The following is a 22,896-nucleotide window of genomic DNA, read 5'->3' as shown; positions in this document are numbered from 1 at the left end:
ATAAAGTCAGAAACAATTTCACTATTTTAAATTTTGGTCTAAGATATGTTTGACTTTCTAGATTTTTCACAATTAAATGGTTTGAGTTAATTTAACCAAATTTGTATTAAAATATTACTAAAGGTTTAAACTATTTGTTATTTTTGTAAAAGAAAATAATATTTTTTCGAAAACAAAAGTTATTTACAAAATAAAAGTGTTTTTTTTTAATTTTCGATTTTCAATTAAAGTTGTAAATAAAATTTGTGTTAAAATTTTATTAAAAATTTAAGTTTTATTAAACTTAAAAAATTCTTCTTAAAAAGCATACCGAAAAAATTGAGATTTTATAACAAATTTTTATAAAAAAAAATAAAAATAAAAATTTTGTTTTTATTGAACTTAAAGAGCATATTGCAAAAATTGAGATTTTATAACAAATTTTTATTATAAAAGCATTTTTGTAATTAATTCCAAAATTTGATTGTCTTTAAGGATTTATTACAATTTAAAGGTTTGCCTTAACTTAACTAAAATTTTGTGAAAACATTGCTAAAGGTTTAAAGAAATTTTGATTATTTATAGAAATAACATTATTATAGAAAAAACTTAAGTTATTAGCAAAACTAATCCTCCTTATTTTCAAAATAACATGTTGTGACTTTTGGGGATTTTTCAGAATTAAACGTTTAGAGATAACTTAATAAAAATTTCTTTAAATTATTTCTTATGTTGCTGATGAATTTTGATTTTTTATAGAAAAAAAACATTTTCACAAAAACTAAAGTTATTAACAACGTACTAAATTTAGGCAATTTTAAAAAAATATTTTTTTGTTTTGTTTCATAAAAAACATTTAAAAATTAGTTGAAGCTTAACTATCTTTAGATTTTAAAAATATTTTACAGACTTTTAAAAAGAAAGAAAAATTTAAAGATTTTTGATATTAATTTTATAATTTTTTTTTTTAATTTTTTGGAGTTATAAAAAAACTTTTTGAATAATTTCTTGTAATTTAAAAAAAAAAAACTTTTTTTAAGTTAAATTTAGTTTAAAATCAAAATTTATTTATTTTTTTTCTGATTATTTTCTAAAATCTTGCAAATTTAAACTTTTTCAGTAACACAATTTAAACTCTTTAAACTTTCAAATAAAATTTGCTTTATTATTTCTTAACATTTACTTTCTTAAAGTTGTTGCAACAATCGTTTTTCTTTGTTGCTTAATAAATTATATGGATTTACAAAAAAAAAAATCCCACAAATAAAATGTTACACACATCCCAGCTATGACAATCTATCTTTCTAATACTTTCGTTAAATAGACCAAAACAAGCAAAAAAAGAAGTAGCTGTATTAGTATGAGTGTGTGTGCCTTTGTAAACGTCTTAGTTTATTTATTGATTAAAAAGTGTGAAAAAAATGACAACTTTAGCAGTTTGTAGTTTTATTACTTTGAGTGAAAATAAACAAAAAACTCAAAAAATAAACTCCGCCTTTAACGATCTTCATAAATTAGAACATTAATAAGAAAATACAATCCACTTTACAAATTTTGTATCCACAACAAAACTCACCACACCATACCGTTAAAAAACTAAAACTTGCTCTTGCTTTAGCTAGTTTTTCTCTCTCTCCCTCTAGCTCTTTAGCTCATAAATGTTGTTTTGTTTGTTAAATGAGTGTCTTTAGGTTCCTGCGCATTGAAAAGAGTTAACTATAGAGTATATTTTTGGTTGCGTGTGTGTGTGTATGTGTGTTAGTGTTTTTTTAAATTTGTATACCCCTCCCAAGAAAATGGTTGTCATTTGACGCGGGAGGCGTTGCCTTTAGCACGTTTTCTTTTTTACATCTGCTTTACTTTTGTTTTTGCATTTCTATGGTTTTTGTTTTTCTTCTTTTTTTTTTTGAGTGAACAAACTGTATAAATTTTCTTATTTTTTGGAATTGTCATCATCATTGATTTTCTAAATTGTAACTTAAGAAATTACAAAAAAATATTTGTTGTTTTTTTCTTATTCGTTCTACGTTCTTATTTAGTGTAATAAATTTAATGAGTGTTTGAAATGTTGCGAGTGGAGAGGGTATTGACGTGTAAATATGTGTGTTGTAGGGCTGTTGATGCAATTTCTTTTTTTTTAAGAAACAAATTTGCCAATAACTTTAATAATAACACAGTGAAATCTAAGAAATAATGATTCTGCCTAAATTTAAGAAAAACTTCCTTAAAAAATTTTTTAAATAATTCTAAAATAAAATTATCTTCAAGGAATTGACACCATTTAACAATTTAAATTCAACCTAAGTTTTATTAAAGATTTTCTTAAGTTTTAGGTATTTTTTTTTTGTAATTTTCGTAAAGAAACTCTATTAAAATCGATTCTTAACGATATTTTAACAATTTCTTAATGCAACACAAACATTTGTTGGAAAAATCTTAAGAAAAGTACACTCCCCAGCAAATGTTAGAACTTACTCAACAAGTATGTAAGTACTTACTAAGCTTTGAAGCATTGTTAAAAAGTGTAATATACTCAGTGGGCGTCGCATTCTCGTAGACAATATTCTCAAAAACAAAACTGCTTACCTAACTTCCTATTTGCCAGCGTTCTGTAGTAAGTACTTACCTAACTACTTCTTATAAAGCGAGCGTGTTAAGTACTTTCATTCAATAACATTTCCATGTTAAAATAATATCTTAAAATGCAGTTGTGTTAGTCAGTCGTGGATCCAGCTCGAGTGTTTTTTTTTTCTTAAATTATTTTGCTTTAAATACCCGCTCACCCCGTGGATCCGCGCCTGGTGCAAGTAAATTTTAAACCCTTACTCTATACAATTTTTTTAAAGCTTCTAAAATATAGCATAATTTTTATATTCTTATAAGAAAACTCATTTCAAATTTAGCTTTTATTAAAGTTTCAATACTTTTCTAGGAGAAAACAATATAAAAATATAATCTCTAAAAAAAAATCAAAGATTTTTCACAATTAAACATCGGAAGATAACTCAAGCAAAGTTTTCTTAAAAAATTTCTGAAGATTTTCAATAATTTTGAATTTTAACTAAAAAAACAATTGTCCAATTCACAATCGGTGTTGTACGGTTGTATGGTAGTATGTCGTATTTTTTTTTGTTATTCATTTGTTTTTTTAAATAATTTCTGAAGATTTTCAATAATTTTGAATTTTAACTAAAACACAATTGTCCAATTCAATTATTATTCATTTGTTTTTATTTAAAAAAAATTAGTTTGAAAAACTTTTATGACTTACAATGCTACAACAATACGACATCGATTGTACAAATATTTCAATAATAAATAAATTAAAAGTTTTAGCAAAAAAAAGCCAAAATCTCTTTAATTCTAAAATATGTTTGATTTCAAGGATTTTTCACAATTAAACGGCTGAAGAAAACTCAAACAAAGTTTTGTTAAATAATTTTTGAAGATTTTCAATAATTTCGAATTTTTACTTAAAAAACAATATTTCGTTAAAAAATAAATTAAAAAAAATTCTTTAGCAAACAAAGCCAAAATCTCTTTAATTCTAAAATATGTTTGATTTCAAGCATTTTTCACAATTTAAGGGCTGAAGATAACTCAACCAAAGTTTTGTTAAATACTTTTTAAAAGTTTAAACTAATTTTGAATTTTTGTTAAAAAGCAATATTTCAAACAAAAAATTTCAAAAACATATTTTTATATTTATAATAATTACATTTTTTTAAAACACACGTTTTCTATAAAATTCATTATTTTCTTATAGAAAAACTTTGTTTATTTAAAAACGATAGAATTTTCAATATTTTTAGAAAGTTTCGGTTTCAAAATTAATTTTTATTCAATTAAAAATTTTACTTTTAGTAACTATTCTATCAACATCTTATTAAGATCTTTAAAACCTGCAGTATTAAATTGCAAAATGGAGGTGTGGCTTTCTTCCAAAAACAAAAAAAAAGAAATATTTTGCAAAATGTCATAAATCATATTTCTGATGCAAAAAAAAAAAAAAAACTCTGTTCCAAGCTAAACATTTTTCAAACTAAAACTAGTTTTGGACTTTTCTTAACTAAAAAGTCCCTTTAAAAACGAATTCAGAGATTTAACAAAAAATCTACATATTTCTTATAGAATTGTGGAATTATGTGATAAAATCTAAAATTTTGCTTTAAATCTAACAAATATTGAGTATTTTATTTGAATTTTCTTGATGATTTTGAGGTGAATATTGAAAATTTAACTGCTCCAGACTTTTGATAATTTTAGCTCAAGAGGGTATTTTTTAAAGGAGAGAGCATGACAACTAATGTTTTAGTTAAATAAGAATAAGGGGAGCAATATGAGTAAGAGAGAAACATAAACAATATTAGTAAAACAAAAAAGAACAAAAAAAACTGCACATGCGCTTTAAAAAAAATGCAGCAGCAATATGGAGTAGAAATACTAACACACTCTTACAATTTAGGTCTGCAAAAAAACAAGCTTGCCTTAAGAGAGAGAGAGAGTGCAACGGAAACTAAACAAACACACTCAAACTAAGTTTACAGGATTTTTTTCATATTTGAATTTTCTTCTTTGAGAGAGAATTCTCTACACCATTTACACTCGCTCTCTTTGTGGCTGTTTTTTTTTTTTTGGTATTGTTAATGGGTGATGACCACCTTCAAAGTTTTTGCTGCTTTTTGTGGCAACAAAAAAAAACCCATTTTGGTTTGTTAGCTGTATGAGTATGAGTAAGTTTTGTTGTCGCTCTGTGGGCTTTTTTGTTTCTTTTGGCTTGAGTCTGGAATTTTTGTCAGATTCGTCGCTTACTAAATGTCTACTTGACGCATCTTATCGTGCCGTCAACGCCACTGTAAACATTATTCACGTTGTCGCTATTGTTTTCTTGGGCAATGTATCAGTATCGTGTATCTTAGACATGCTTTGTTTAAAAATTTTCGCCTAAGAAAAAGGTATCAGCCAACAACAACAACTATAGCAGTAACAACAACAACACCGCCATATTTACTATCCTCACTTTTTTGCTGTGGCTGCTGCTGCGGCTGCTGATATTGTTTTTGCCCGCTTTTTGCCTTTTTGCAATCGTACGTAGAGTCAACTACATACAAATAAAACAATTTCGAAAACTTAATGCTTGGACAGACATGTGTTTTCGTACAACCAGCCCCGGCATCCATTGATTTGAGCCACAGTCAGCCAGCAAAACGGGTGAAGGTGGAAAATATGCTTCGCTTTGTGTGTGGTGTCATTGTTAATGCAAATGTCGCGCGTTTTTGATGTGATTTGATACTGAGTTTAACAGAAAAAAGAAGAAAAAACAGCATAAGTAGCGCGGGCGATTCAATTCGATTCTCGTATTGACGGTGATATATATATTTTTTTATTTCTTCTACCATTCATTTGACTTTTGTATAATATATATACATATATTTTTGTTTTGGTTTAATATACGTTTTCTTTCTTACGTTACGTTTTGAAAATCTCTGCGGAAATATACAACAGTGTTGATTTACTTGTTATATTTGTTGTTGTGCCTACAACAACAGCAACAACAACAACTATTCGTATTTGTTTCTAGACTAAAAACGTCTCTAGATGTTGTCAATACCGCTTGGCAGTATTATGTGTACTTGTTGTGCTTTGATTAAGTGTCTCCAAAAAATTTTAAGCCGTCGCGAAAATTAAAATTATTAATAATGAAAAAAACTTAAACAAAAAAACAAAAAAAAAAATATTATTTTGTTAACAAAATATAAATAAAAATAAATTTTTATAAAAAATTTAAATATTTTAAAATTAAAAAAAGTGTTTATTTTTGCAAAAAAAAAAAATTTTAAAAAATTCTTTATAAAATTTTTAATAAAACCTTATATTAAAAAAATAGTGCTTATTTAAAAAAAATACAAAAAAATTTTAAATAAAAAAAGTGTTAAAATCCCAACAATTTTATAAATCTTATAAAAAAAAATTACACAAAAATTTATCTTAAACTTTATAAAAAAAGGATTTAAAAGTCAATTATTACAATCTTCATAAGAAAAAAACCCCCAGCTTTGTTTTATTAAAAACAACTAAATGGTAAATTCTCTCAAAAAATGTTGTTGGTTCAAGTGTTTATTTATTTACAGCAAATAACAGTAAATATGCTCTACATTTAAGCTAAAATATAGTGATTGATTTGTTCTATATGGTTGTATAAAGGAAAAAGTTATTTTTCTCTTTAAATTGTTAAAAACAGGTGTGGATTTTGTTAATATTTTCTTGTCGTAGGAAAATTTGTTATAAAATATAAGATTGTTGTAGAAATTTTTCCACAAAAGCGTTTCTAACTTTTAAAAATACTAAATTATTTGGTGTAAAACTTAAAAATAAAGGATTCACAACAAAAGTGTAATTTATTCACAGGTTTTGAAATTATTAAATTTCTTCCCAACAAAATATCATTCGTAGAGACTCTACTAGAGAGCTATTAAAATCAAGCTTTAACACTATAAAATCACTTACCATATGGCCAAGCGTAAGAAAAGTCAGTCTCACTGGCCAAATCCATATTAAAGCCAAGCTAATGCTTTGTAAAACGGCGTCTTATCAATTATAATCTGGTAAAAACATTGTACCGAATGCCATTTATCCATTTGAAGCAATCATTTACCGAAATGGCCCAGAGTATACATGAAAATAGTTAAAAGTCTATTACAACAATAATCAGTCTAAAGTTTAGAGAGAAATTTACATTTCATTCTCCGTGTAGTACCCACCTTACTCCGTCCGACTACAATTAGTTTCGATCGATGCGGAACTCTTGTCTTTAAACAGAACTAGAAAGATAGGACAATACTATAGCTTAGGTTGCTATACAGGCCACCATCGGGCCTGTTCTTCTTATGAGTTTCTTTACTTGCAAATGTTGGTGGCAATAACCTTAAGAAGGTGTTCTTTAAACAGAACCAGAAAGATAGAAAAAGACTGTAGATTATTAAGATTAGGTTGAAAGAAGAAGTTTAAATACACCAAGCCACTTCCGGTCCTTTTCTTCGTATGCGCTTCTTTATTTGCAAATGTTGGTGGGAAGACCCTTAAGAAGGTGCCTGATTATCGAAAACTCAGTTTCCTAAACGAAGTTCTTTAATAATTTTTATTCAGTGTTCCTGCGGGATGTTTTATATGGTTTAACATATTTGAACTGGACTTAGTGTTTTTATTATGCTCTTCACTTGAGCACGCAGTTCTTTAGACAAGATAAAGATCCGGAAAAAGTCATTGCTACTTTGGAGTAACATATTTGGACTTAGTGTTTCATTATGCACTCCTTATGATCTTAAATTGAGCAGTTCTTTAAACGATAGGAACAAATCATTGCTAGGTTAGGCCACTATCGTACCTTGTTGTGGCCTCCTTCACTTAGAAAAATTGGTGGAAAGAACCTTATAAAAATGTATCAGTTTTTCTAAGAGAAGTTTTTTATTTGGACTAAGTGGTTCAATTTAGTCTCCTCATACTCTTAAGACGAGCCGTTTATTAGACATGGCTACCAAAAAAAGATGGAAACAAACTAATTCCTATGTTAGGCCACTATTTGGCCTTGTTGTGCGCACCTTTACTTAGAAATATTGGTGGGGAAATCCTTATTAGAATGTGTCCGATGTTTAGAAACTAAGTTTCTTGGATGTAGTTCTTTAATAATTTCCAATCAGTGTTGCTGAGGGATGTTTTTTATTTGGAATAAGTGGTTCATCGTTATTTAGTCAAGGCCAAAAAGATGGGAACAAGCTAATTCCTATGTTGGGCCCCTATTCGGTCCTGTTGTGTCCCTCTTTATGTAGAAATATTGGTGGAAAAAGGCTTATAATAATGTATCCTGTGCTTAGAAACTCAGTTTCTTGGATGTAGTTCTTTAATAATATCCAATCAGTCTTGCTGAGCGATGTTTTATCTGGGATAATATATTTGAATCTAATATAGACGAAAACCTGGTCATAACAGATCAAGTATTTCATTATCTTCTCCTGCTTTACATTCATCTGAATCTGTTTCTCCTATTTTCTTTATTTTTAAGCTGGGAGTTTTTGACACAGGAATGTGTCATGCTTTTCCGGCAAGTTAAAAAAGGACGCAATGACTTATAAAACCTAACTACATCACAGGAGTTCGACCTGACCTAGCCACCTGTTTGCCGCTAACTAGTATGTATTGTGTCCTTCGAATGTACTCTTTATAATGCAGAGTCGTCACGAATGTACTCTTTGTAATGCATAGAATGTACTCTTTGTAATGCAGAGTCGTAACTTTACTGCTCCCAAGTAATCTACAAATTAGACACTTGTTTACTCTTTGTAATGCAGAGTCGTCACTTTACTGCTCCCAAATAAGCTACAAATTAGACACTTGAAAATGTTTAGAAAACAGTTACACAAGCTATCATAATTAATCGAATGTATTACGAAACATCATCCTGAAAGGAATATTTCTTATTGTCAATTTTGTTTAAACAGCTTTATTTCTCTAATTGGTACAATCCAATGTTATGAAAAGCTTTCTTTTTTAACTATATTATACAGGGGTGGACGTTTTATGAATATATAACATTTTAATTTCGAGATTATAAGGAATGGAATAGGTTCCACATGTCACAAAATATCTTATTAGAATTTTAGAATCTAACAAAGATTAACTTCCCTTCGTCACTGAATTGTAGCTCTGCACTGAAGTATAAAACATTAAAATTCGATTGACATTGTTTAGGATTCAAATTCTTTAATTTTGTTTGATCAGATTTTGATTATTAGTCTAGATTTTTTTCAAATTTCGTGATCACTCATCTATTATAACAAGAGTGAAGAAATACAATGCCTATACTTTTAGAATTCTAGTATAAATGATCTCTTGAACCCAGAGTTAAAATTCAGGGATTTCAAAGCGATCGAAATTTTTAATATAATTGTTTGCAATATTTGTCCAAGTTTTGTTAAAACTGGAAAAATCAGTGAATACAATCGAAAAGATGCTTTGATCTTCTTACTTTTTGACATTATTTAATATATCTATTGATCTCTATTGATGAAATAATGTCCAGGTGATTGTTTAAATTAAATATTCGTTCATCCCGCATTTGAATTTATCTTGTAAATTAAGGCAGCAAAGCAATACCTGCATTAGTATCCTGTAAATTTGACTTATAGCTCAAGATCGATTAAGATTCCCACTATGACTGAGTTTTTTATGAAAACAATTTTTGCAGATCATTATTTTTGAGCGACTTTTAAGCCAAAGCTTTCGTGCATATGACTCTGTTTCGAGTGGAAAGAAGCATCTTTGTATTTTCGCCGCAATATTTCGTTTGTTTTAAGTATAAATCATGGAAGTATAAATCATTTGTCGCTTTTTTGCTGGTTCCCTTTTCTAAAGTGTAGCTCCTAAATTGACTTCATCTCATTTCTCAATAGCTTAAACGTTGTGGTGAAACGGTCTACAAGGTCGATCAGTATAATAAACTTCAACTCTTAAATTGACTTCTTCCAAATTCTCTTTTTCTCAAACGTCGCTTGGATAAACGTTGGTTCCTAAATTGTCCTTTTCGAATATTTAGTTTATATACTGAGCTCTTTGCATTTCTCTATTGCTTAAGCGTCATAAGCAAAGACTTATTTTATTCCTAAAATTTAAACAAATTAACCTTTTACAACCTTCTAATACTTTGATTTCTCACAGTGCATAGAATTTTGCTAAAACTGTCAGTAGTTATTGATACTTTTAATAGTTTTATTAATAAATACATTTTGTTTTTGTTTAACGAAACTTAATAACAACAATTTGTAAATATTTCCAATAACAACTACAACATACATACTTTTGCTAGTAAGTACATATGTATAAACATATTTATTATATGCAGTTAAAACTTTTCTGAAAACATTTTGACGGTGTTAAAATGTTGCCAAAAAAAAACAACAACAAAGATGTTAAAAACACAATAAATACACACTCCAAAATGACACAAGACAAAAAATGTAGAAGACAAAAATAACACAAAAAAAAAGTAAAAATGTAAATAGTCGTAGAGATCCCCGGGTAAGAAGAAGGTGAAATCGTCACAACCAATGTTGTTTACATTAGACTATTGGTTGAGGGACACCAATCCGCGACGCTTAGCTTCATATATAAAAACGAAGGAGTGGCTTAAAGTACACACAACAATTCACACTATGACAGCAACCAAAAAAGTACTTGGAATGCTTTGTTAACTTTGAAAATAAAAAATACATACAACAAAAACAACGACAACAACAAGAATTGTATTTTAATGTAGACCCCAAATGCTAAAATATTGCTACCATGCATCATTATTATTATTGTTATTAACAATAACAACAACAAACATGATCATCATCATCTTGATAGTCATCGCCGTCGTTGTTGTCGTCCTCTTGCTTTAGATGTTGTTAGTGTTATCCTCAAAAGGCAAATGTGTTTTTGTTGTTGTTCTTGTATTGATACTCTATATTGGGTATGGATTACTGCGATGACCACTTAGTTCCAGTTCCGTTCTAGTTCAGTTCTACTTCAGTAACAGTCCAGTTCCAGTTTAGTATTAAATCAACTCTAGTTCAGTTCTAGTTTAGTTCTAATTAATTTTTGGTTCCAGTTCCATTCTAGTTCAATTCAAGTTCATATATACTTCCGTTATAGTTCACTTGTGGTTCACTTCTACTTCAGTTATAGTCCTCGGGTTTAGTTTAGTTTTAATTAATTTTAGTTCTAGTTCAGTTCTAGTTCAGTACTAGTTCAGTAATAGTTCAGTTCTAGTTCAGTTCTAGTTCAGTTCTAGTTCAGTTCTAGTTCAGTTCTAGTTCAGTTCTAGTTCAGTTCTAGTTCAGTTCTAATTCAGTTCTAGTTCAGTTCTAGTTTTAGTTCGGTTCTAGTTCAGTTTTAGTTCAGTTCAGTTCTACTTCAGTTCTAGTTCAGATCTAGTTCAGTTCTAGTTCAGTTCTAATTCAGTTCAGTTCTAGTTCAGTTCTAGTTCAGTTCTAGTTCAGTTTTACTTCAGTTCTAGTTCAGTTCTTGTTCAGTTCTAATTCAGTTCAGTTCTAGTTCAGTTCTATTTCAGTTCTACTTCAGTTCTACTTCAGTTCTAGTTCAGTTCTTGTTCAGTTCTAGTTCAGTTCTAGTTCAGTTCTAGTTCAGTTCTAGTTCAGTTCTAGTTCAGTTCTAGTTCAGTTCTAGTTCAGTTCTAGTTCAGTTCTAGTTCAGTTCTAGTTCAGTTCTAGTTTAGTTATAGTTCAGTTCTAGTTCAGTTCTCGTTCAGTTCTAGTTTAATTCTACTTCATTTGAATTAGTTTGTATCGAATTACTGTATGATACAGTCGGTCTACACCATCAATATTTCTAGACTTGTTTTTTTATTGGAATCAAAGCTTTTTCTATGCAGTCTCCCAACACTCATACTACAACTGCATTGACACTCACTCACTGTTGGTGTGAAGTAAACACACCAACAGCCCGGCAAAGGAAAAACTAACAAAAGAATGTTGGCAATAGGGAGGGTGTTAGTGGTTGGAGGAGATTCTCTAAGTAAAAAAAAAGAAACTTTTCATTCTATGAGTTTTCCTTTACGAAACGGATGGTTGTATTATTGTCATCAATGTACTTGGCTGGCACACTCGACTTAAAGAGAGTCTAAAGTCAACAAGAAATCCTACAACAACAATAATATACCAAAAAAAAAACAGTGTTTGCAGGTTGTGCAAAAAATTATGTTTTAAATCATGAAAATTGCCTTAAAAACAGCAACAACAGCAGGAAAAATGTACTAAACTTTACAGCACACACATACTACATCACGGCCCTTTTTTTGTTACAACAAAAACAACTTTTCTACACACTTACATTCACTTGAGGAGAGTTAATAGAACAAGCGCATTGTAGACAAATGTGCAGAGTAAACCAGAAAAAAATGTACTCGACTACTCAACACATATCCAACACTATACAGCACTACCAAACACCCAAACAAACATCCACATGGACTACTACAACAAAGCTAGAGAGGAGACATGGCCGAAGTTTAAAGAACAAGAATAAGTCTATAATAAACAGATACACATACATACACACTTTGCCATAACATTTGGTAAAGTGCCAGAGCCAGAAACAACAACCAGAGTTTAAGTCACCAGAATAAATTTTCAATTTTTCTTTCATCCGTACAAGGGGAAAATCTTAGGAAGTTGATAGGAATAGAACGAAAAAATGTGTTTTTAAAAAAAAAGACAAACTTTTTTATATGACACTCTGGGTGTGTGTAAGCACACCAACAAAACAAATGACGGTGGTCCAAGCCACTTAACAAATGGAGCAAAAATTTAATCTTTAATAATGTGTAGATACTCTGATATATAATTTTCGTTTTTTTTTTGCTTATACATTTTGCAAACAGTACATGAACCTATAATACTACAGTACATAAATACTTATGTACGTTTAAATATACGAGGTTAGGCTTAAAATATTTTGAATTTTCTATTTAGGTAAAACTTTAATGTTACTTTTGTAGAGATCTTAACTTGAAAACTTCTATTATTGTTATTGTTGTTAAAAATCTGCTTCTGTAGGGTTTTCTCCAGGAAACATATAGATATCCATGAGTCGACGATTGAAATGATCAAGTTGCAGTAAAAAATTCCTATCATTAGAAGAAATAAAACCATTTAGTTATCAGTTTATATAAACGAATCTTAGAAATCCTGTCAGATTAAAACGGATTTTGAAAGAATCGTCGCCTTATATAGACACATATTTTCTAACAGCTTCTTTTCAACCTTTCAAATCAAGCTTTTATTTTTGGAAATTGCCAATATTTCGTTTCTGATTTCTTAAACACATTTTTGTTTCTTTCGAAGATTAAGATAAAAATGGTTGTCATATCTCGTTTGCTTGGTCGTCGTTTCAAAAGAAAACATCAAATTTCCCTATTTAGCGATAAAGCAGGGATTTTTTGAACTATTGTTTTGAAAGATCTTATTAGAAGTGGAATGTGTAAACCACTGAAGTTGTAAGAGTTTTTCTGCAGTCTGATGCGAGTTTTCTCATTTGCTTAATCGTCGTTTATTGAAAAAAGCACTATATTCTCAAGGAAAACTTCAAATTTCCAATTAGGCGTTCAATGTAGTGATTAACTGTTTTAATGTTTGGGATTTGTTGTACCAAACTTTTGTTATAACTCTCGTTAGTTTTTCTATATATAAAAATATGTATAAGTACGTCATTAAATCTTTATTTTTTCTCTACTTATGTACATATATACAAACTCACTTCATACATAAATACAATTTATTTTAGGTACATATAAAAACGTATCTATATGTACAATTACATTCATCCATCTACAAACTTCTTTCTTTTTTCTACCATTTGTTAAGATCTGAAGTTAAGTAAGAAAAAACACACTTAAAAAAACGAGGGATGAATGCGGGTTTCGTTCTTCTTATTTTTTCTACTTTAAGGATGTTTTTTTAAGGATATAAACATTTTTTTGTTTCTTGCTGTATTAAATATTTAAACATCTTACGTTTAACTTGAAGTAGCAGAAATGGCGTAATAAAATGCTACAAAAAAACAAAAGATTTCTTTAATAATATTTTATTTTACAATTTTGTAGAAATGTTTTTGGGTGTTGTAAAGGAATGCTACGTTGCGAATTTTTGTAAAAAGGAAAGTTTATTAGATAATTTTGGAAGAAAATTATAAAAAAATTCTATTAAACATAGACATCTAAACCTTATAAACATCTGTTTAGTAGAAGTTCAGTTCTAGTTTTAGTTCAGTTGTAGTTATAGTTCTGGTTTTGTTAAGTTTAATTCTAGTTCACTTCTAGTTCAGATCTAGTATAGTTCTAGTTCAGTTCTTGTTAAGTTTTAGTTCAGTTCTACTATAGTTCTATTTAAGTTCAAATTCAGTTTTTGTTCAGTTCTACCTTAGTTCTAATTCAGTTCTAGTTCGGTTAAGTTGTTAAGTTTTAGTTCAGTTCTTGTTTAGTTTTAGTTCAGTGCTACTAAAGTTCTATTTAAGTTCAAATTTAGGTTTTGTTCAGTTCTAACTTAGTTCTATTTCGGTTTCAGTTGTTCAGTTTTAGTTCAGTTTTAGTTCAGTTCTAGTTCAGTTCTACTACAGTTCTAGTTTAGTTCTAGATCAGTTCTTATTCAGTTCTAGTTAAGTTCTAATTCAGTTTTAGTTTAGTTCTAATTTAACTCTTGTTCAGTTCTCGTTCAGCTTTAGTTTAGTTATAGTTCAGTTTTAGTTTAGTTCTAGTTCAGTTCTAGTTCAGTTCTAGTTCAGTTCTATTGCAGTTCTAGTTCAGTTCTAGTTCAGTTCTAGTTCAGTTCTAGTTCAGTTCTAGTTCAGTTCTAGTCAGTTCTAGTTTTAGTTCAGTTGTAGTTATAGTTCTGGTTTTGTTAAGTTTAATTCTAGTTCACTTCTAGTTCAGATCTAGTATAGTTCTAGTTCAGTTCTTGTTAAGTTTTAGTTCAGTTTCTACTATAGTTCTATTTAAGTTCAATTCAGTTTTTGTTCAGTTCTACCTTAGTTCTAATTCAGTTCTAGTTCGGTTAAGTTGTTAAGTTTTAGTTCAGTTCTTGTTTAGTTTTAGTTCAGTGCTACTAAAGTTCTATTTAAGTTCAAATTTAGGTTTTGTTCAGTTCTAACTTAGTTCTATTTCGGTTTCAGTTGTTCAGTTTTAGTTCAGTTTTAGTTCAGTTCTAGTTCAGTTCTACTACAGTTCTAGTTTAGTTCTAGATCAGTTCTTATTCAGTTCTAGTTAAGTTCTAATTCAGTTTTAGTTTAGTTCTAATTTAACTCTTGTTCAGTTCTCGTTCAGCTTTAGTTTAGTTATAGTTCAGTTTTAGTTTAGTTCTAGTTCAGTTCTAGTTCAGTTCTAGTTCAGTTCTATTGCAGTTCTAGTTCAGTTCTAGTTCAGTTCTAGTTCAGTTCTAGTTCAGTTCTAGTTCAGTTCTAGTTCAGTTCTATTTCAGTTCTAGTTCAGTTCTAGTTCAGTTCTAGTTCAGTTCTAGTTCAGTTCTAGTTCAGTTCTAGTTCAGTTCTAGTTCAGTTCTAGTTCAGTTCTAGTTCAGTTCTAGTTCAGTTCTAGTTCAGTTCTAGTTCAGTTCTAGTTCAGTTCTATTTCAGTTCTAGTTCAGTTCTAGTTCAGTTCTAGTTCAGTTCTAGTTCAGTTCTAGTTCAGTTCTAGTTCAGTTCTAGTTCAGTTCTAGTTCAGTTCTAGTTCAGTTCTAGTTCAGTTCTAGTTCAGTTCTAGTTCAGTTCTAGTTCATTCTAGTTCAGTTCTAGTTCAGTTCTAGTTCAGTTCTAGTTCAGTTCTAGTTCAGTTCTAGTTCAGTTCTAGTTCAGTTCTAGTTCAGTTCTAGTTCAGTTCTAGTTCAGTTCTAGTTCAGTTCCAGTTCAGTTCTAGTTCTAGTTCAGTTCTAGTTCTAGTTCAGTTCTAGTTCAGTTCTAGTTCAGTTCTAGTTCAGTTCTAGTTCAGTTCTAGTTCAGTTGTAGTTAAGTTCTAGTTCAGTTCTAGTTCAGTTCTAGTTCAGTTCTAGTTCAGTTCTAGTTCAGTTCTAGTTCAGTTCTAGTTCAGTTCTAGTTCAGTTCTAGTTCAGTTCTAGTTCAGTTCTAGTTCAGTTGTATTAAGTTCTAGTTCAGTTCCTAGTTCAGTTCTAGTTCAGTTCTAGTTCAGTTCTAGTTCAGTTCTAGTTCAGTTCTAGTTCAGTTCTAGTTCAGTTCTAGTTCAGTTCTAGTTCAGTTCTAGTTCAGTTCTAGTTCAGTTCTAGTTCAGTTCTAGTTCAGTTCTAGTTCAGTTCTAGTTCAGTTCTAGTTCAGTTCAAGGTTAGTTCAAGTTCAGTTCTAGTTCAGTTCTAGTTCAGTTCTAGTTCAGTTCTAGTTCAGTTCTAGTTCAGTTCTATTTCAGTTCTAGTTCAGTTCTAGTTCAGTTCTAGTTCAGATTTAGTTCAGTTCTAGTTCAGTTCTAGTTTAGTTCTAATTCAGTTCTAGTTCAGTTCTAGTTCAGTTCTATTTCGGTTCTAGTTCAGTTCTAGTTCAGTTCTAGTTCAGTTTTACTACAGTTCTAGTTCAGTTCTACTTTAGTTCTATTTCGGTTCTATTTTAGATCTAGTTCATTTCTAGTTAACTTCTAGTACTCTTCTAGTTAACTTCTAGTTCACTTCTACTTCGCTTCTAATTTAATTTTAAAACTGCTTTGTACTATTCTAAACCATTTTTATTCATTAGTTTACCCCATCCTTTTTATTTTGACCTTATCCTTTTGTTTTTTTTTGCTTTCTAACTAAAGTGCAATTTTTACTTTTCTTCACACATTGTGATCAACTTTTTATTTTGCTATTTTATTATTTTTGTGTTTTTGCACTCGCTAGAGAGTGTAAAGTTAATTAAACAAATCTGTTAGTGTTGGACGAACTATTTACCTATTTAAATACATATAAACATACTTATACACCTAGACTCTCATATATAAACACATTTTTATATACACAACTAATACTTATGTAGTAGAGGCATAATATACTGGTTGCATACATTATACCACAAGCTCTGGTTGCAACAAAACGCATGATGGTTGAAGGATGCAAAAGGAAAAATTCCTGTTCCTAGGAGAAAAAAATAAAAATAATGTCTATACAGTTTAAAAACTGTATAGACATTAAAAAATACAAATGTTCATACAGCCTAGGTATCTATGTCTGTCTGTCTGTCTTTTTGTGTTTAGGTAAATGATGCTGCTGCTGGTATCCAAATTTCAACAGCACAAGTTTTTAATACAGAAAACTTAAAAAAAATATTTTCCAACTCACATGAGGCTAGAGCATGTAAACCAGGTTTACATTGAGTTGTAAAAAGTATATATGTATTTGGTATATAAGCATAACATGTGTAAATACATACATGCATACATACATATGTGTAGTTATAGACAACAAAATTTTATACAAATTGTACAAAAAAATTAAAAAAGTGAGTATTATGGATAAATCTAATTGGATTAAGTTGGTCATACCAAACATCATAATGTAATGTTAAATGTGTGCAGGCGAGCACCTTTTAGATTTTGAAAATATTTTTGTATCGAAAATAACACAAAGTAATTGACTTGAATGAAAATTACTTAATGGATGATTCTGCGAAATTGGTACAGAAATGATAAGAATAGTTGATGCTTAATATCAAAAGAGAACTCCAAAGATTTCTCGGAGCAGCTCCAATCAAATGTCTACTTTCAGAAGACAGTAAGTAGATCAGTTATAGCAGCAGTGTCGGATTCACATTTTCTAAATTGAAACACTGCAAAGCAGTTTTGGGCAAAGTTATTTGTTGCATTAACATTCCAGGTTCTATTTTGACAACATACTAAAAATGTTTTACAAGACAGTGTCCAGAGCAGTTTAAAATTGAAAGCCTTTAGATTCTACTTCGTCTAGACAGAGGGGAAGGAAATATACACGACTGGTACCAAATTGACACCAAAGTGTTTATAATTTTTCAATAACATCCGCAGTTTCAACAGCAATATTTGTTTTATTCAGAAACCAGTATCATAAATAACTAATTAATATAGTTTATAAAACGATAGTTTAGTACCAGCAGCAGTTATTAGTAACTGTTACAATTTAATATCAATTTGGTATTTATTAGAAGGGAACAGAGCAGTAACAGAATTTGTTAATTTTGTTAGAAAAAATGGCTTAGAAAATTGCATAGCAGTTTTGAAAGCTGTTAATTATAAAGGAAAAAAATTCAAATCAAAACATTTAAACAGAGATGAAAATTTTTGAAAACTAAAGATTATTTAACTAAAATATGGCCGAGAAAGCTATAAAGCAAAGCAGTTTTACAACCCTTTAGAAAGCAGATTAATGTCCTTAACTATTTGATTGAAGGGATTCTTTGGGCGCTTTTAAAAGGCCGTTCCGATCAGTTAAATTAACTTGCCTTAACTTATCAAGATTTGAATAATTTACTATTTATTTAAAAATCCGTTCCACTTCAATGTTATTCTATTTATAAACTTTTCTCATTGTGAATAAAAATGATTTGAGAACGAAAATCATGATTGATTCTTACTATTTATGTAATAATTCATTTTATTTATGAATAAACTTCTTCCTGTGCACTCTTGGTTTTAATGAATTGACAAAAAAAACCAAAATTATTATTAAAATTTACAAAAAAAGGTAAAAATGTTAAAAATCTTTATGTCATACTATTTATGAAGATTTCTTACAGGGAATGAAAAGTGTCAATCTTTTAATACCTGCTATAGGTATTATGATTATATTTAAAGTTTAAAAGAAAAATTTCTAGAAATTTTCTTGTAAAAAAAGTATTTAGCTTTAACTTGAAAATCACTTTAAGGACTCGTGCGGGAGTTGTTAAAAAAAACAAGAAATCAATTCAATTGTTTACTTAACATTTTTATTATAACTGCTGTGGTTGTTATTCTTATTGTTTTTGTTGTTGTTGCTGTGTGTTATTTTAAATTCATAGATAATTTAAGGCGTTTTATGGTCATTGTTTAACGCAATGCGAAATGTTTGTATAAATAATGTCCCTACGACATAGACACACACTTACACACACACATAAACAAAGAGAGTGTCCATAAATCGTGATTAACATTCCCCCTTTTTACTGTTGTTGTTGTTATTATTATTACTGTAGCGTCATTATATGTATGAATGTAGCTGTTATATTTGCACTGATTTGTAAATAAAACTTTACATATAAACATATTTTTTACACAGTCTATACATACTTTACACACTTACATACATACATGTACATAGTAGATTACAATAAAAACAAAAAGTAAAACAAAAAACACATAAGGGATCTGTGTAAAATGCCGCGCGTAAATTGACACCAGTCACTGGCATTAATTGTCTTTTTGCAGTGTGTTTTCCGTACATTCTCTGCAGCCGCAGCAGCAGCAACAACACAGCAGCATTTAACACACAGATACAACGAGTTTTTTTCTTTTTGTAAGTGTTTATGTGTTTGTGTGAATGTGTTAAATGGCGCGGTATGTCCCCGCGCCGTTTGGTTGGTCAAAGTATCTAAATCACACCATTTTGAGTGTGGTTCTTGACGCTCACATCTTCTTTTTGTTGCTGTTGTTGTTGTGTGTATGCTTTGCTTTTGTTCTTGTTGGTTTTTTGCTCTGTTTAGTTTAGTGTTGCTTTTTATTTGTATATTTCTTATTATTGAGATACAAACACACATATACATTTGTTCAGATATTTAAGAGATACTCACCTTTTTGGTGTTTTTGTTTGTTTGTTTTGTATTGTTATTTTTCTGTTTGAGTGTTTGTATATGTACATATATATGAGAGTCATTCTTGTCCCTGTGTTGGTTGTCGCATTTTGTCCCTTTCGCACTTATGCTGGTTAGGTTTTGTTAAACAAACCCAACCATTTCTTTTTTTTTTGTTTTGGTGGGGTGTCTGGCAGGGAGTAAAATGTCTCAGCCATTTGAGTTTCCAACAAAAAAAAATTTGTCGTTTTAATGTAGATGTATGTGAGAGTTCTTCTTTTTATAGTTGTTGTTGTTGCTGTTATTTGTGGTAAAAACTTGTCACACAATCTTGCTCTTAGATTAGTATTTGAACTACTCAGCAATTGTCAACGTTTTCTCGGACTGACTCGAGTTTAGAGTTCCCGTGAACAGTTATTATGTAAAGTGTTTGTGTATGTGTGTGTGTGCGAGTGCAAGTGTGTGTGTTTATAGTTATTGTTGTTGTTTTTTTGTATTAGAAGGCTTTTACGTCTTGTTCTTTTACTCTTGTGTAAATTGTCACATAAAGCTTTCTCCCTTTTTAGAGCATAAAACCAGCTAATGGTTGTGTCGTTCTTTCGTTTATTTGTCGCCTTTTCATTCACACTCTATCGTTTTTTATAGAGGGAGGAGGGGGATCCATTGGCGCTTGTTATATTACTGCTGTCGCTGATTTAGCTTTCATTATTAAGAAGGAAAAAGAAGTGACTAATTTTCTTTTTCTTCTAGATTTATTTTTGTCATCAAAGCATGCTTCTCTTGAAGCTGTTTCTTGTTCGTTTGGTTTTGGGTGGAGGGGTGTTTTAGTGTTGACAAATGTTTTGTAATCCGTTTTATCCCCGGTTTCCTTTATAGTTGGTTTGTTATCTTCTTATTAGGATGTGTTAGTTTGTTAGTTCGTGTTATTAATCACCTAGGAAAACCAAATAAAGCCATCTCTTTCTTTTCGTAAGACCATTTATGGTAAACTTATCATTAGGTGCAAATGTTTCTTGTCATTTATAGTGTGAGAAGTTGTCACTCGCTCCTTAAAAGTCCAACTACTGCTTTGTCTTAGAGTTATTTTTTTTTGCCAACATTTATTAACAAATCTCTAAACACTCCAAATATCGGGCTAACTTTATCATTATAAAGCTAAGACCCTATGTGTGTTTGTATGTCCCTATCCATCTATATATATATGGGTGTGTTTGTGTGCATGTGTAAAATATGTGTTGATAATAATGTTTTCACTTATTGTCACCTGGTACTGGTGCTATAAGTCTATCTCTTTTCACACCAAAGACTTTTCAATACCCCTATATACACATACAAAATTTGTTTGTTTGTTCTTCACTGGATGTTACAAAAGAGGGGGAAGGGGGTGTTGTACATTCTAGTTCAAATCTCTTTTTATTAGTGTTTAACTTTTCGGTGTCGTCGTTTTCGTCGTAAACGTCTGTCTGGTGTTTGTGTCACCAAAACACTTTTTTCATATTTTAATAATTGTTTTGTTGTTGCCTCTACAAAACTTTGTATACTAAATCTCTCTTTATCTTGCTCTCCCTAAACATTTTACTCTTTCTCTACCAAACACACACTTTAACACTCACTCTAAAACATATTTCTGTTTTAATCAAATCTTTTATGAAAAACAAAAAATTGAGTAAATTTTTACATTCCAATTGGAATCCCATTAAAACCGGTTTAGTTTACACTCTCTCTCTCTCTCTCTCTCTCTCTTTGCTCTTTCACATAAACACCATACATTTGAGAGTGTATTCGTACAATGAGTACAATTTCTTTAGTGCATGCTTGTTCATGTTAGTGTAAATGTGTTTTTTTTTTCAACATACGTCGCACCTCTGGGGGTTGCACTTCTTCGTTTTGTATGTGTATTTCCAGTTTGCAAGCGACCGGCGTTAAGCTCGTATCGTTAGTGTAGTGTGTATATTACGTTGTTTTTCTTTTTGTTTGTTGTTTATCCAAAAAGCGTTATCGTGTCAACGTTTTCTATATAGATCCGGACCCTGTTAACTCTAGGGTTTTGGTTTCGTTAACATTTAAGAAAAACCCCTTTCACTAAACGTCAACTAATTTGACTAATAATCCTAAATAAAAAATTAAATCAATAGCTGGCGTCTAATTAACAAATAATAATTTTACAACAACAAAAAGCCCTGATAGAAAAAGCTTTAAAAATTCACTACAACCAGAAATAAATGTGCAATTAATTTAAAACAAAACAAAAATCAAACAAAACCAAACAAGTTCTAACAAAACGTAACAACATATAAGAAATCAACTAAAAATTACAACAAAACAACAGCAAGAAAAAGCTAAATAAATAAAAAAGAAAAGTAAAATAAAAGAAAAAATTAAAATAATAAATTTACCGTTATTACTGCTATACAAAATTGTTTAAACGACGGTACTCGTTACAGTGTGCGTGTTCAAGTGCTTGAGTGTGCCGTGTGTCGAGTGTGTGTGTGATTTTTGTGTAAATTCTTGCGTTGAGCGTTGAATGTAATGTAATGAGATACGACGTCCAGGAGTTACTTCATCAGTCTGCTGAAGATCCATTCGCAAGGTTCGCAAATGGGATGGCATATCATCCATTTCTGCATTTGTCACGACCCACTGACTTCAGCGTTTCCTCGCTGTTGACGGCGGGAAACCAAACGACAACAGCAGCTGATCCTAGTGGTACCACAACGTTACCAGCAGCTTCTTCGCCCCAACATCACCATCACCAGCAACAACAACAGCAGCAGCAACAACCACAGCACCATCAACAGCAACACCAACAGCATCTTCAGCAATTGAATCCTGTTTCAAGTGAACACTTGGGCTGTATTGGCGGTCAATCTTCACCGTTGGGTGGACAACAACCGCCACAACTGTCGCCTGGAGAGGTTAGCAATAATAACAACAACGAATCCAGTTGTCCCAGTGGTGTTAAAGCCTTAAACTCCAACGACAACAGCACAAACAGCAGTAACGAATCCAATAGGCCTCTAAGTAATAGTAATAACAACAATAACCAATTGCCGTCGGCTCTTTTAAGTGCAGCGCATTCAGCATCCACTCATAGTTTACCTCCAGCTCAACCACCTCCATCGCATCCACATCATTCTCCAGTACCTGGTCATCCGGCATTGGGCGCCCATTTGCCGCAACAGCCACCCTATTTTCCGGCGGCCGCCTTGGCTGCTTTAGCCGGTAACCCAGGTGGTCCACATCACGGTCTTTATCCAGGTCCTTTACGTTTTCCACCGCATCATCCGCATCCTCATCATCCGTTGGGTACTCCCTATACCACAGCCGAAGACGTTGTTTTAGCATCTGCAGTCGCCCATCAACTACATCCTGCCATGCGTCCCCTGCGTGCCCTACAACCGGAAGACGATGGTGTAGTGGACGATCCCAAGGTAACGCTGGAGGGTAAAGAGTTGTGGGAGAAATTTCATAAACTTGGCACCGAAATGGTCATCACGAAAAGTGGAAGGTAAGTGATTTCATTTTCAATTTTACCGACGGTCTCTCAATCTGAAGCAAAGTGTTTTTGTTGCGTTTTGTTTTGGGCACGTCCAAAAG

The 22,896-nt window shown here is 30.7% G+C and overlaps 1 protein-coding gene across 7 annotated transcripts in view; it reads left to right on the top strand.

The window, feature by feature from the left end:
- The first annotated feature begins 4,810 nt into the window (after positions 1 to 4,810).
- Positions 4,811 to 22,896, top strand: part of LOC111691046 (optomotor-blind protein) — a 98,874-nt gene continuing 80,788 nt past the window's right edge. For 2 of the 7 annotated variants that reach the window (XM_046947671.1, XM_046947669.1), the window contains exon 1: positions 21,162 to 22,807. In XM_046947671.1, coding sequence (XP_046803627.1) covers positions 21,834 to 22,807 — 974 coding nt within the window. In that variant the 5' untranslated portion in view covers positions 21,162 to 21,833. Of the gene's footprint in view, positions 5,346 to 5,882; positions 6,061 to 21,158; positions 22,808 to 22,896 lie in introns of those variants that run through there. The other 5 variants (XM_046947668.1, XM_046947667.1, XM_046947672.1 and 2 more) reach the window with 5 other exon arrangements.

This window comes from Lucilia cuprina, chromosome 3, assembly GCF_022045245.1.
Source record: "Lucilia cuprina isolate Lc7/37 chromosome 3, ASM2204524v1, whole genome shotgun sequence".
Classification (NCBI taxonomy): Eukaryota; Metazoa; Arthropoda; class Insecta; order Diptera; family Calliphoridae; genus Lucilia; species Lucilia cuprina.
Note: the sequence above shows the minus strand (reverse complement) of the source record. Positions and strands in the feature narration are given on the sequence as shown.